Source organism: Branchiostoma lanceolatum, chromosome 17 (genome assembly GCF_035083965.1).
Source record: "Branchiostoma lanceolatum isolate klBraLanc5 chromosome 17, klBraLanc5.hap2, whole genome shotgun sequence".
Lineage (NCBI taxonomy): Eukaryota > Metazoa > Chordata > Leptocardii > Amphioxiformes > Branchiostomatidae > Branchiostoma > Branchiostoma lanceolatum.
Window position 1 is genome coordinate 14,229,197 of NC_089738.1, and position 14,982 is coordinate 14,244,178.

At 44.9% G+C, this 14,982-nt stretch overlaps 1 protein-coding gene across 1 annotated transcript; it reads left to right on the forward strand.

Annotated features, from left to right (window-relative positions):
- Positions 1 to 1,454: 1,454 nt before the first annotated feature.
- On the forward strand, positions 1,455 to 13,472 carry LOC136422624 (MAM and LDL-receptor class A domain-containing protein 1-like). Its single transcript, XM_066410449.1, has 17 exons — positions 1,455 to 1,605; positions 2,536 to 2,850; positions 3,150 to 3,458; positions 3,999 to 4,151; positions 4,596 to 4,849; positions 5,053 to 5,140; positions 5,691 to 5,993; positions 6,386 to 6,535; positions 7,157 to 7,413; positions 7,709 to 7,793; positions 8,421 to 8,534; positions 8,826 to 9,128; positions 9,553 to 9,705; positions 10,221 to 10,474; positions 11,030 to 11,117; positions 11,575 to 11,874; positions 13,350 to 13,472. Exons 1-17 carry the CDS (start codon positions 1,551 to 1,553, stop codon positions 13,355 to 13,357), a joined length of 3,189 nt encoding a protein of 1,062 aa, XP_066266546.1. The 5' UTR covers positions 1,455 to 1,550; the 3' UTR covers positions 13,358 to 13,472.
- Positions 13,473 to 14,982: the final 1,510 nt, after the last annotated feature.

Sequence of the window (14,982 nt, forward strand, 5' to 3'; positions counted from 1 at the left end):
ATCCGGCAACCACTTAGTGCAGACAACCACCTCCAGCAGTCACCAGCCACATTAAAACTGTCCCGTCCATTTTTACATACTTCGGTAACCCCACCCTGTCCTCAGCAACCATTTCCCCTAAGGCCCTTGAGTGGATGCTGAATCCAGGTTTGACTGTATTAGATAACAGACAGTGCTCATTTAGCATCAATTTAACACTAAGTGATATCAATATCAAATGTCTACTGTTACGAATGGCTATCTAACTCTACGGCTAGCATTTAGCACTGGGACAGAACTCATGCACCACATTTACGTCTTTAGGCTTATCATTAATGGACATGTAGGCCGGATTTGGACGCAATGTCACGTCACTGGGTTATGTAATGATTTCATAATGCTGGGCTAACACAGCAAATATTGACACGTAGTATCATTCAATGATCATATCAGGTAGAAACTTTAACTTCGTCACAAAAATACATGTATCTTCCAACAGAATTTTATATTATACACACGTCCTCCATGCTATGGCTTCATTATTATAGCGAGTAAAAATAGTATCATTCCATGCATGTCAGACGAAATTGACGTCACAAATATATGTCCTGACACCTGACGAAATCCTCTCATATACGTCCTCAACGACAATGATTGTAGCGCTTGGAAGTTTTAAAGAAGTCTTTTGAAACGACCATAATTTCCTATCACTATGACTTTGCAATATTTCAAACTCACCCACGTAGATTAGAACAGGTTTTAGCTTTCCCATGACGATATGTTATGATACGTACTTGCAACTGATACGCCAACCATTCAACCATAGCTACAAAGGATACCGGACGTATGCAAATATACACCGAGCTGTAATGTTGACATGGTTAGGAGCTACTGCCGCTTTGAGGTCACAAAGGTCACTGCACCTCAAGTAAAGATAAAGCTACTCGTGCGACTGTTGGTCTCATTATTGTACAAAATTAGACATACTCACTTAGCAAAAGTTTTGGCACGCCATTATGATTAAGGAAAAAGACACACAAGGATATTCCGAATTTAATTCTTTGAGATGTGCAGATAATCTATGAGGGGTGTAACGACAGACAATCTGTCATTTGTAAGTTTGGGCCGCACAAAGTATATATCATGGATGGCGTCCCCTGGAGATACAAAACTTTGAAGCGAGTGCGCAAACAATTCCCGCAAAGAAACAAACAAATTTAGCTCATTTTCAAGTGGTCGTTTGATAACATTTTAATTGTGGCAAGTTTTATTTCTTTGCTGTAATTTCAAGTATGACTTTCATGCGCATATAAGTGCATCTTAAGATGAATTCTCGATTTAACGGGGTGTCAGCATTGTCGTGTAACCGCCACGTCGTTTTTTTTTCAAATGCCAAAGCATATCAAGATCAATGCGGGAGTCAGACATATGATCAAATATGCGCGTCTCTAGCCCCTTTCCTGTGTATGTAGGAAGTCGTCACCCTGTGACTGGAACGTGCACCTAGGCGGTTTGTACAAGTCCAGCCCGAACTCCAGCTCGCGCAACTTTCGTGAGGAAAAACACCCAAAATGTTGCTAACCGTGGTGTTCTCGCTGTTTCTTTCACTAGTTTCAGGTCAAGTCGGTAAGACGATTTTTGTTTATTCATTGTTCTAAATACTACTTAAGCAAGGCGTTAATTTCAAGAACAATTATCTAGTTTTTCCAATACTATTTCTTGAGATATCCAAGGAGTAATAATTATTTTGATACCATGACTATGTAATATTTTCATTTCGCACCCTCGGTATGACCTCAACGAAGATAGTGAACAGCGTATGCTTGTAAGGAAAAAAATTATATCTCGAGGGATGATTTGAAAAAATACATGTTATGCGACAAATGTTTTGTAGATAATGAAAACATGACACAGTTTCAGCTTTCTGTAAAAGCTGTAATGCTTTGACTTAAGAAAGACACTGCAGACTTGCAATCTTTAGTGAATTGAATGTTGGAGTACGGTATTAGATTAAACTCTCATAACAACATTATTTTAGCTCGAAAAAGGAATTGAGCTATTTTATAGAGCATGATTCTTCTTCTGATTCTAGCTATATATATATATATATATATATATATATATATATATATATATATATATATATATATATATATATATATATATATATATATGTGTGTGTAACTACCAAAACGTGTAACTACCACGACTTCTAGATCAACAATTATCAATGGTTAATCAAACTTAAGTGTGGTTTCTTGCCTCGCCCCTTCGTGCATATGCATATATCCATCATTTGAAATTCATATATTCATGACATTTTGTAGAACTGAATATCTAGACTGGTTTTTAGACATACTCAAAAAATATTTTCAAACAACCTTGTCATTGTATTGATTCAAACACAGGCAAAGAAATCGATCAATCAATCAATCAATCAATCCATCTATCAATCAATCAATCGTCTTTATTTACACTGGAAAAATGCTCTGTTGGCCTTAGCCGTTCTTCTCAGAGGTCCAGTTTGTTACAAATCGAACTCCCTTCATTTGCCAGATGTCCAGGTCCGTTTGGCGGATGGTGGGCCTAACTACGGGCGGGTCGAAGTGCTGTACGGCGGCACCTGGGGGACCGTCTGTGACGACAACTTTGCCAAAGAGGACGCCGACGTCGTCTGTCGGGACCTGGGCTTCCCAGATGCCACTGACTTTTACAACGACGCCTTCTTCGGCCCGGGCCCGCAGAGCATGCCGGTATGGCTGGATGAGGTCGGGTGTAAGGGTTACGAGAGTTTGCTGAAGTTATGTCCGCATGACGGCTGGGGCGTCACCAACTGCGGCCACGCCGAGGACGTCAGCGTCAGGTGTTTGGGTGAGCGTTTCTCTCTTGGTATAAACATGTCACAATTTATGTCTGCATTGACATTGAAAACCACTTTTCTAACGTTTTAAAATATATCAATCTGTTAGAAATTCAGAAGACAACTTTAATGAACGACGATCTTTATTGTTGCTTTTTAATCTACACACACACACACACATCCATCCATCCATCCATCCATCCATCCATCCATCCAACCAACCAACCAACCAACCAACCAACCAACCAACCAACCAATCAACCAACCATCCATCCAACCATCCAACTAACCATTCGTTCATTCCCTCCAGAATGTGCGACAGTCCGGATATCCGGTTCCACCACGTACCAGTTGACCTCCATGGGCACCTACACCATGACGGGAGAGATATCCGAAAACCGTCCTGTCTACGCCATCAACTCCGGAACCAACACCTACCTACACTACATCGAGGCCGCCTCCGCCTGGTGCGTCGGGCCCACCCTGGGAGTGCGCCTGTGCGGCATAGAGTTCGCCGACACGAGTGCTTACGCGGACGAGATCACCGGGACGGTGGAGGTGTTCACAGGGACCCCCGGCCAGTGGTTAGTCTCGCCACAAGTTCAGATCAGCTGCGAAAGTGGGTACTTTTGATATCTAAATTATTACCTTTATTCAAAAGAAATACAATTCACCGCATAGATCGACATTTATTAGAATTTTGACCCACTTTCCTAACACTTGACCCCCTTTCCCGACATGTGCTGATCTTAGAGACGTGTGACATAAGGAGTGGGTCAAAGGTCTCCAGAAGTCTATATCTGCACCCGCCCGGTTTCATGTAGCTAGATGTGCCTTGATGGATATTTGACCTCTTTTTGCTTAATACTTTGTACCGTAGGTTATTGTTGATTGGGCTATTCTATATATATTTATGTTAAAGTTTTTGTTGTTTGAAATAATTATTGTTCTGATTCTGTATCAAGAGGAATAGAATCTATGGAAATATTTTTACAACTTACTAACCTGGATTTGCTACGACGGAAATCTACGGGTAAATTCTATCAAAAAGTTTAATTATGAAATGTAATTAATCTACGACTTATTCTTGAAGAACCAAATCAAATGAGGAACTCGACATTAAACATGCTTTCAACCTTGCCCTAACTGACCCCTCCAGCCGTGACGGGTACCACCATAGACTGCACCTTCGATGATGACACCTGTGGCTACATCGCTGGCCACAAGACCACAAACTTCACCTGGACACAGATGCGTGGTCCTACTCCGTCCAGCGGGACTGGACCTGGCTGGGACTACCCAACTGGACAAGGTACATACATCTTATTGCGTTACTTCATGTATGATACTGAATTTAGCATGGGTTGCTAGTTCATCACCATCCTAACAATTATCATCATAATCTTAATCTTTATCATCATCATTATCATTATCATCATTATCATAAACATTATTATCACAATCATAGTCATCATCAACATCATCATCAACATCAACATCATTACCACCATCACCACCACCATCATTATCATCATCATCATCATAATCATCATTATCATTATCATTATCATCATCATAATCATCATTATCATCATCATTATCCTCCTCCTCCTCCTCATCATCATCATCGTCATCACCATCACAATCACTATCTTCATCATCATCATCATCATTACCACCAACGTCATCATCTTCACCATCATCTTTATCTTTGTCTCTATTCCCATATGCTGCTAACGGACCCGTCCGTCCCCAGGAGGCTACATGTACATCGAGACGTCCGCTCCCCGCCAGCCCGGTGAGGTGGCCCGCCTGGCCAGCCCCCGCGTGGACGTGGCCGGCCCGGCCTGCCTCAGCTTCGCCTACCACATGTTCGGCAGCAGCGTGGGGCGGCTCAACGTGTTCGTGGACAACCGGAGGGACGGCTGGCGGCTGGCGTGGAACCAGACTGGAGACATGGGCAGCGTGTGGAGGGAGGAGAGGGTGGAGGTGGAGGGACCGAGCATTCAAGTCAGTAGGCTGACTTAATCATGCTTCTAGCAGCCCTTCCGCTGGTCAGGCCACGAGAAGGTTGATGGCCAAAATCTCTAAGTCATCATGATCCAAATGAAAGCATGAACATTGGGCAATGGATAAGAACAATATGGTAAGGTGATAAAGATAAGATAGTAGGGGTAATTCAAAGTAAAAGTTTTACCTTTCTCTTGCCGCAGGTGGTATTCGAAGGCATCAGCGGTGACGGTGACTCAGGTGACATTGCCATCGACCACATCCAGCTCACGACTGGAGCTTGTCCAACCCGTAAGTGAGAATTTAGAAACATTGTGTTGAAACAAATCAAAACTGGTTACTCAAATCATATACATCCATGTCCAGATGTGAGTATCCCGGCTGTCATCGATTTACTACGGGGGCTCCTATAATAGCTCCCTCATTTTTTGAGGAAGAGAGTATAGGAGCTCCGGTAGTAAATCGTATGTGATTACTTACCAACACATTTAGAAGGACGATGCTGATAGATATCTGCTACAAATATCAGTGGCATTGATGTCCTTGCAGAGTGAATTACCGAGTGGTTAGGCCAGCGGACACAATATCGAAAGGTCACGGGTTCGATTCCTGGTGGATGCACTGAACTAGACACTGCTGTGATTAGGAAAAGTTGTGATTAGGAAAAGCACATTACACGACTTTCTTCATCCCATCCGGGCAGGTGAAAGGTGGTGGAAGGAGAGGGATGGGCCCCGTCTTCCACTGCCGTGCCCTAGGTACAGATGATAAAAACCCACTGCGCATATGGCCTATAGGACAACCTTTACCCTTACATTTACACCCATTGTACCCATTTCAGCGTGCGAGACAGTCCGTATCGCCGGCACGCCCGCCCAGCTGGGCGACCTGTCCGGCACCTACACCATGACCGGTCAGACGTCCAACGCCAGGCCGGTGTACGCCAACAACGCCGGCAACGGACTATCCTTGCACTTCGTGGCGACGCAGGAGATCTGGTGCCTGGGCCCCGCGGTAGGGACGGGGAACTGCGCCATGTACACCCCCGGACTGAACCAGTACGCCGAGGAGATCACCGAGCCCTTCTACTACTACGGCACCGGCGCCTGGCTCGTGGCACCGGACGTCAGGATCTCCTGTGAATGTGAGAAGCCTTCGAAGTCCTGTTAAACAAAGTTTTTTTTCTTCTAAATTGACAACTATAACATCTACTATCATAATTCCAACAGGGTACAGATTTCCGCCACCCTGAAAAGATTCGTCCAAACAGATATCCAACCCAACATATAATGCACTCTTGTATATCTTAACTGTGGAGGCTACATTTTTACAATAATCGATGTTTTCCGTGACTGTCTGTCACATGAGTACGCATTGTACCTTGTAGAAATGTAGAAATCTTTTGCAAGCATTCATCATTAACCGTGCTTAACTGTGTTTTTCTGACTGCACACGACTGATTGTGGGCACACAAAAAAGTACGATAACATATGTCTGTACATTAAAGATGTAACCTGTTGCTGATTTCATTCCTAGCGGAAAGAAACGCGACGTTTGACTGCACGTTTGACGGTGACCTGTGCGGCTACACCGCCGACAGGACGGTCGACTTCACCTGGGCCATGAACAGTGGGGCCACGGTCTCTCCGGACACCGGGCCGAGCGGAGACTTCCCGACCGGGACAGGTAGGCGATAGTCTGGAGTCTAGCATTGCTAGCTTTGGTCCGCTCCCAACGTCGCTCGGGGTAGGTACGTTTGGAGCTGACCCTAGCTAATAAGGCTGGGCTCCAGACTAGGTAGGCGGATGGGTTATCCCTTCATGTAACGTTATGTACCTTTTTTTACAATGTCACACCCTGGACACCGGGCCGGGCGGAGACTTCCCGACCGGGGCAGGTAGGCGGAGGCGTTATCCTAATCTCCAAGCAGATCTACCGGTGGCAAGGCAGTATATCAAAAGGGCCAAAGTGGCTTTGGATACTTGCTGGCCCTTTTGATACTGCCTTGTCACCGATAGATCTGCTGGGAGATTAGGGTTATCCCTTCATGTAACGATATTTACCTTTTTTTTAATGTCGCATCAAGGCCGTGCTAATCTTCGATACGGGGTTTCTGGACCAGTCCGTATCTTAAGCCCGCTGCACACATTCATGACCTTGCCGCGACCTTGCCCCCGACCTTGCCCCCGACCTCGCCCCGACCACTACCCAACCAAGGTCGACGGTAGGTTGGGAGCAGTCTGACCATCGAAGTGATTAGAGTGATAGTGACTGAATGTTTTTGTCTTCTTCTCTGTTTCCCAACAGGCCAGTATTTGTTTATCGAAGCGTCCACACCCCAGCAGGCGGGGGACACAGCTCGCCTGGTCAGTCCAGAGGTGGACGTCCAGTCGCCCTCCTGCCTACACTTCGCCTACCACATGTTCGGCAGCGACATCGGAGAGCTCAACGTGTACTTCAAAACTAAATACAATGGCCTGTCCATTAAGATGTGGAGCCTGTCCGGGAATCAGCTGAACGAATGGAAGGACGGGGCTGTAGATATTGCACCTCAAAGTCTTAAGGTAAAACAAGCCTTTTACACAAGAAAGTAAGTATCTACCACTCCATATATACATCTGTATTCCAGATTTTTAGATATTAGTAAATATGTGTGTTTACGTTTGTACTGTTCATAAACCTTTGAGGTCCTAAAACACTGTTTAGTCAAATACTAACATTACATAGAAACAGAACTATCCTAGTCTACTATTTCTTCTATTACACCATCGAGATACACATCTATTTTCTAGATGTATAACCCAAAATACATAGAATGACTTAATTTTTCTGCTTTATGTGCCCGCTTATCATATGCAGGTCGAATTCGAAGGAATCGTTGGAAATGGGTTCAGAGGTGACATAGCGATTGACAACATCTACCTCGCGGACGGACCATGTCCAGGTGATGTACACCTAGCTAAACGAACATCCTCCTTGTCCGCGAACCATACAATAGCAAGGTTTTGTTATACAAACCATGCAAACCATACAATAACATGTGCGTTTGGAGTCGACTCGACTCGAAGGCGACTTGGAGCCTCTCGATAACGCGTGTGTAAACCCAGCCAATATACACTAGTTCTGCTGAACCAGACTGTTCTTTCTACTTTTGTGGGCGTGGTCTCTAACCAGCTGCCAGCCAATTAGAAGATCGGCAGTACCTAAAGAAAACTTCTAGGCGATTCTCTGATTGGCTAACAGCTGGATAGAGGCCACGCCCACAAAAGAGGAAACCTCAGCCCGATTTAGCAGAGACCACCTAAGGTCGCGGTTCTGCTTATTTAATTAAGAGAATGAATCAGTTTTGGAAATATCAATAGCTGCTCTTATAGAAACCTTCCTTGTGATTTTCTATGTGATATCCATACTCTTTCATGCTTAACTCATCGCCATTACATTTTGAGTAATCTGTAGACTTGACTAAGGGCCGGTTTACACGAGGCACTCAGGACAAGTGTCCTAGGACAAACGTCACGCAGTGAGTGTCGCAGGACAGATTTTTAAATCTTGCATTCGAATCTGCCCACAGCAAACGACTGCACGTCCGATCCGTGTAAGAACGGTGCCACGTGCACGGACCAGCCGACCGCGGGATACACCTGCCAGTGCGCACCTGGATGGATCGGTGTTACCTGCGATAAAGGTAGGATTCTATGGCCTGATTTACACACACGTTTTTGAGTCGACTCCGGAGCGTTTTGTTGTCACTAGCTCGCGATCGGGGTCGCGAAATGACTTGGAATGCTCGCGGTGTAACGACAGTAGCCATGTCTTCCATTTCCAGCTTTAGATATTCATCATGATCATCATCGTCATCATCATCATTATGATGGTGGTCTCCGCATATCAGTAACAAAATCAACATGTAGTGAGGCGAACTGTCATTGCTCTCTCTTGTCTCCCAATACTGACGATTGTTTTCCTTCATATGTAGACTGTGTGACCGTGGAAGTTTCTGGATCCGCTGCACTGCAAGTCGACCGGATGACCAGCTACACGGCTACCGGCGACCTGTCCGGAGGGCGGCCGGTGTACGGCAGTAACACCATCGCGGGTGACTTCCTGCACTATCTGGGGGCGGACGGCGTGTGGTGCATCGGTCCTACGGTGGGGGTGTACAGTTGCGGGGCCATCGTGACGGACGATCACATGTTCGCGGACGAGATCACCGGGACGTTCGAGCTCTGGGACGGGACCTCTTGGGTGGCGTCTCCGGAAGTCAACATCCAGTGTCAAAGTGAGTTACTCAGATACAGTGTGTGTGAACAAGCTTATCATCTCCGTGAAGGGAGGTATTGTTTTCGGTGTGTCTGTTTGCTTGTTTGTTTGTCTGTCTGGGTTTTCAAAGTTGTTTCCATATGCTAGACACGTATCACCGCAGAGTAATAGGAAGTGAAGATCAAAGGTCAGCGTTGCGGGAGTGACAGGAAGTGGACTTCAGAGTTGGCAGAGTTCAGCTTACGGGAACGACGTTTTAGTGAAAATTTAACTCTTTGTAATGCCCATTATCACTTATGAACGTGTTAATACAGTCACAGCAACCAAAAGGACAAATTTGCGTAATTTGGTGTGCATGTGCATAGTTAAGTTCCTATTCATGACAAAATATACCAAAGGGAAACCATTCCTCTGTTATATATGGCAAAACTTGTACATCACAGGTCCCGACGCCAACGCAGGCATCGACTGTACGTTTGACGATGGAGTGTGCGGGTACGTGATGGACCACAACACGGAGTTCACATGGGACTGGTGGCGGTACCAAACACCGACACTCAACACGGGACCGACAGGCGACCATACCTCATTTTCAGGTGATGTTACACTTGAAGTTTGTTCTGAGCATGCAATGTATTAACGATCATCTCATCATCATAATTCCCGGGTTCCCAATCCAAGTTTATAATGTATAGTGGGCTGAAACATCATCGAAAGGTGGTTAGCCGGTGTACGTGTTACACAACCTCTCACTGGCATGTATCAAGCAATGGCCCTGGCTTATCGGTTTTCGATCCCTTTTTCTCGCTGAGTTAGCACTGGTCAGCCGTCACCAGCCAATCACGTCGGCGCCTGCGGTCGAGAGGCAACGTGATTGGCTGGTAACCCCCTCCAATAACAGGAGGGGGACTATCTGATTGGCGGACACCTGGTCAGCGCTAAACCAGCGGAAAAGACAGCTCGCAGGCCTGTGCGCCAGGGTCGTTGCTTGAAATATACAAGCGGAAGGCCTGGTATGAGAGGATGGGCTGGTACAGTGACGACACTTTGCAAAGCTGTCAAAAAGCATTGCTATATGTTTACAAATAATAACATGAAGTTTTTTTGCCAGGTTTCTACATGTACATAGAAACATCCTCACCCAGACAGCCCGGTGACGTAGCGCGGATGATCAGTCCCCGGGTGGACACAAATGCACTCTCCTGTCTCCGCTTCGCCTACCACATGTTCGGCCGCGACACGGGGACTCTGAACGTCCTGGTGGACAACGGGCTGACCGGGCTGAGGCAGGTCTGGCACACCACCGGGGAACAGGGGAACGTCTGGAACGAAGCCAGGCTGGATGTGACCGGCATCAGTGTCCAGGTGAGGGGATTTTGATGATGATGATGAATGTTCTTTATTCACGCACACACAACACAATCTGACCATGGCAGTCAACAGACTGAATTGGAATCAGACGTAAAATCTAAATACATATTTAATATCAACGGAAGTTACAAGAGCGCGCGCTAGAAAAAAAAGTTTGATAATGATAATGATGAATACTTCGATGAAGGTTAGACATCCGGGTAGTAAGATACGAAAGTTGCAGCAGCTACAACAATAGTTACTGAAGCAACTGGATAGGTTTGTACCCAGTTTCTGGTACATTGACTGCAACTTGTCTACAAACTACAATAGGCAGAACAAATCTGTGTATGTCCTCTTTGTATCAAAGTTCGAGTAAAATCCCTTTCACAATTTTCGGTGTACATGGCGGTGCCCATCTCCGTTTCAATAGACCTTGGGCCACACAGCTGTGCGGTGAGCTAGTCCACTGGTATCTATTGACTGGCAATTAAATGATGTCAGTTTAAAGAGACTCCCTGTAAACTAACACAGACTAGCTAATATAAGATGTACATATTTGTGTGAAAGGTTGTGTTCGAGGGTGTCCGTGGAGACGGGGAGCTGGGTGACATTGCAGTCGACGACATCAAGCTCACTGACGGGACCTGCCCAACAGGTACGGTGACGTGTACACGTTCCGTTGCCCAGTGGTAACTTTAGAAGCTTTTGAAAAGCCTTGATGGTTGCTACCCGAATCAAATGAGTGTTGAAATGAATTTCAGTAGTTTTAGGCACTGCAGCATTATAGGCCGACACCCCCTTCCTGAAAGTGGTGTGCCATAGACAGCTGGTCTGCTCTACTAAGTCAATGACCTCAATTTGGGACACCCAGGTGGCTCGATGCTTGTTGAGCATCAACTGTTATATAATGATAAGGCTAGGGCTATGGCATTTAGAAATTCACAGAAACTCAAAACATTTCACCAAGGACATTCAATGTCCTCCTGTACGTGTAGTTCAGGCTCAACCTTCACCATACAAGGTTACTAAGACTAAGAGCCTGGAACTAAACAGGATGACACTCAGGCTATCAATGTCCTTGAGATTTTCGATTCTTGTTTTATCCTTTATAGGTTGCTCCACTGTTCGCCTCTCTGGCTCCACGACCATGCAAGTCGGGATGATGACCACCTACACCCGTTCGGGATGGTCTAACGGCCACCCGGCCTACGCCAGCGCCACCAACCCTCAGTACTTCCTGCACTTCATCGAGTCCAACCGGGGCTGGTGCGTCGGGCCGGCGGTCGGAGTCGCCTCCTGCGGGATCATCGTTGACGACACCAGCCTCTACCCGGAGGAGATCACCGCCACGTTCCAACTCACCGACGGGTCCAACTGGGTCCAGGTGCCGGAGGTCCAGATAGCTTGCGAAGGTATGTGTATGGCGAACCAGCTGGTAAACTGCTTCTTTGTCACCAGAAGGCAGAGGAAGAAGAGGTAGTCCATACTTGACTTTAAAGAACCTTTTCGAGTCGGAAACTTGTCTGAATGGAAAATACTTGACCTAAATGATGTACAACACAGAATACTGGAGACTAAACTTTGTGAACTCTCTAACTTAGTTTGTAGTATGAATATGTATGTATGTATGTATGTGTTTTCAGTCCCGCGAGTACAGTAACACTGCCGATAACGGTCACGGCGCGCCGGTAGAAGCCGCATCGCCACCGCACGCCGGGTTCAAAATCTTCATTTTTTCACGCAGTTATCAAATTTATGTGGACTCAACTGCATAAGATCATAATAAAGAAAACCAGAATGTTTTATCTTTGTTAGAAAATCCATGGTTTGACGCGAAGTCAAGTATAATTTTCTTCACATGGCTTGCGTTCGTACATCGTGGTAAAATTGACCATTTCTGTGCATTTCGACTGGACAAATATTACGGCAGTTTTTTGGAAAATACAACCACACATGTAACTGATGCGGTAAGTTCGCGAAATGTTTGAATGCCGGCCCAATTTCCGTTTTCACCGGGAATTCATTCAAATTGTGCTCAAAACGTGTTTCGCGCAATTTTCAAAATGGCGCTGATACAAACAAACTGGATAGGTAGCAGCATAAAGGTCAACGGAAGACACCACTGTTACGGAGGTATAATATACTAAATTTATTTTGCTGCAAAGTATCACTGAGGATGATTACTAAACCAAAAGCTTCAAGATTAATGTGGATAATATTACTATGATGTAAAATTTGGGCTGTTGCAATTTTCTGAAAAGACAAAAAGCCCTCAAAAGAGCGACCTTCTTCTGAGTACCCTATTAGCATAATGGTAGATGCTGATCAACACAAGCCACGCGGGAACCGAACCAACACAACAAGAAACTAAGGAAAATTGTCGCCACGATTTTATGTTTGAAAACGGTCGAAAACGAACAGTGAGTGACAACTGAGCAACATGTATTTTGTTCTTAACTAACTAGGAGTAAAAGAACGACAATCGAACTTCTAAAATGTGCCTTACCTGTTTACATGTGTACTTTACGGTGAATAAATGTATCTCAGTGGGTACTGAAAACATGTGTCACTCGTGGTCAATTAATCGACATTTTCTCCATAGCGGCCACCTGTCCTTAGCGGCCAGTTTTGGCCAGTCCCTTGAGTGACCGCTATAGACAGGTTTGACTGTATGTAGGTATGCATGCATGCATGTATGTATATATGTGTGTGTGTGTGTGTGTGTGTGTGTGTGTGTGTGTATGTATGTTTGTGTGTGTGTGTGTGTGTTATCATGTGTATGCGTGTGTGTGTGTGTGTGTGTGTGATTGTGTGTGTGAGGTCAGTGTGGGGATATTTGTGTGTGGTTAGTTGTGCTCAACATGTTCTTAATTTTATATATCTCCAGGTAACTGAGATGGACCGAGTGGACGTAGTAGTGTCATTGTCGACGTGAAGCACTTATTCAAGTTGTTTCTTGACTAAGGAGACATAAACAGTTGTTTTGAATAAAGATTATGATTCAATTTAATTCCTACTCATATGTCTCTTATTTGGCAGCTTATACTCGTTGATTGAAAACAACTGTCACATAGTGTTGGGTGGTCACAAAATAAAATTGTCATGAAGGATGACATCGTAACTTTGGTCAATCATATCTTTGTTAATACTCCATCATTTCATATGGCAATTAAACGCCTGTTTATTACCCCTTGAAACGACACATTATTTGCGATGGTCAAACATATATTAGACGAACATCAGGGCTGTGAATGGGCATCAACGAATAAAGACGGGTACCCCAATTAAGTTTCCGTACTTAGATAAGTGTACTTGCAGGTTACCTTCACAAGTTCGCATGTAATGTATACCCTGTAAACCGCCTCATGGCTTAACATACCAGAGTTGTACTGAACAGTACAAACTGGATATCTGGATTCATTCATCAATTTATTAAGTTTTTATTCCTTTATCAAGTTGTCATCTCCGAAAACAAATTGGCTCTAATATGTCAAGTGTTCGGTACTTTGTAGTAGGATGTCCCTGTGACTCAATCGGTAGGAATTCGAACCCCACAGTTGAGCTCCTGATTCCTCATTGTGTTGCTAAATGGGAGACTCCGGTTTAAGTCCCGGGGTAAGAACATCTCGTTTTGGGCTACACCCGTCTTTTGGAAGAGACTTAAAATGGGGATCTCATGTTCGAGGAAGTGCCTAAAGCACGTTAAAGTAGAAGGTATAGCAACCCCTCCCTGTAAAAATATACCCTACTACTGAAACAGCAAAGATACTTGCTGGTCTATGTGCCACTAGGTACTACAAGGGCCGGAACAAACATTTGTAATTAAAGCTTACTCATAGGTCACAACGGACATTACGTACAACACGACACGTCGCAAGACAAAGGCAAATACGCAGCATCGCCGGTAGTAAACCCGTGTGAATGAACAAGTGTTCAATGACGTGGCGAGGTCACAGGAGTATGTGTATGAATGTGTTGGAGACCAATGAAGAGATGACATAGCATTACAGATATTGAACCAACAAGTGTTCAATGACGTGGACGAGGTCACAGGAGTATGTGTATGCATGTGTTGGAGACCAATGAAGGGATGACATGGCATAACAGATATATCAACACGTAGTCTAGTTGTGACGTGGTCTTTTTGTTGTAAGGGTTAATGTTCTTGAGGTCCCGCGTGTTTGAGGAGAACCACACTAGGTGTACGTTAAAGATCCCACCACACTTATCGAAAGGGTAGGGTGTGGAGCAAACCTTCCAATCCGGTCGACTTACGCAGCTCGTACGTACATGTGGAAAACTGGTGATTTACGCCTAAAGGCGGTTTACGGGTTATGCGAAACAAACAAACAAACAATCAGGCACAAAACATTGCAACATTTTAGTAAAGCTGACCTTGTTTACATTTGATAGCATTTGCAGTTGGCGGTGCCGCCGGATGAAGGGTCCTTTACTTGAAATTGAGATATTGACTCTTGGACAGAGCAATGTTGTGTCAATACATTGCGTCATGTATAAGC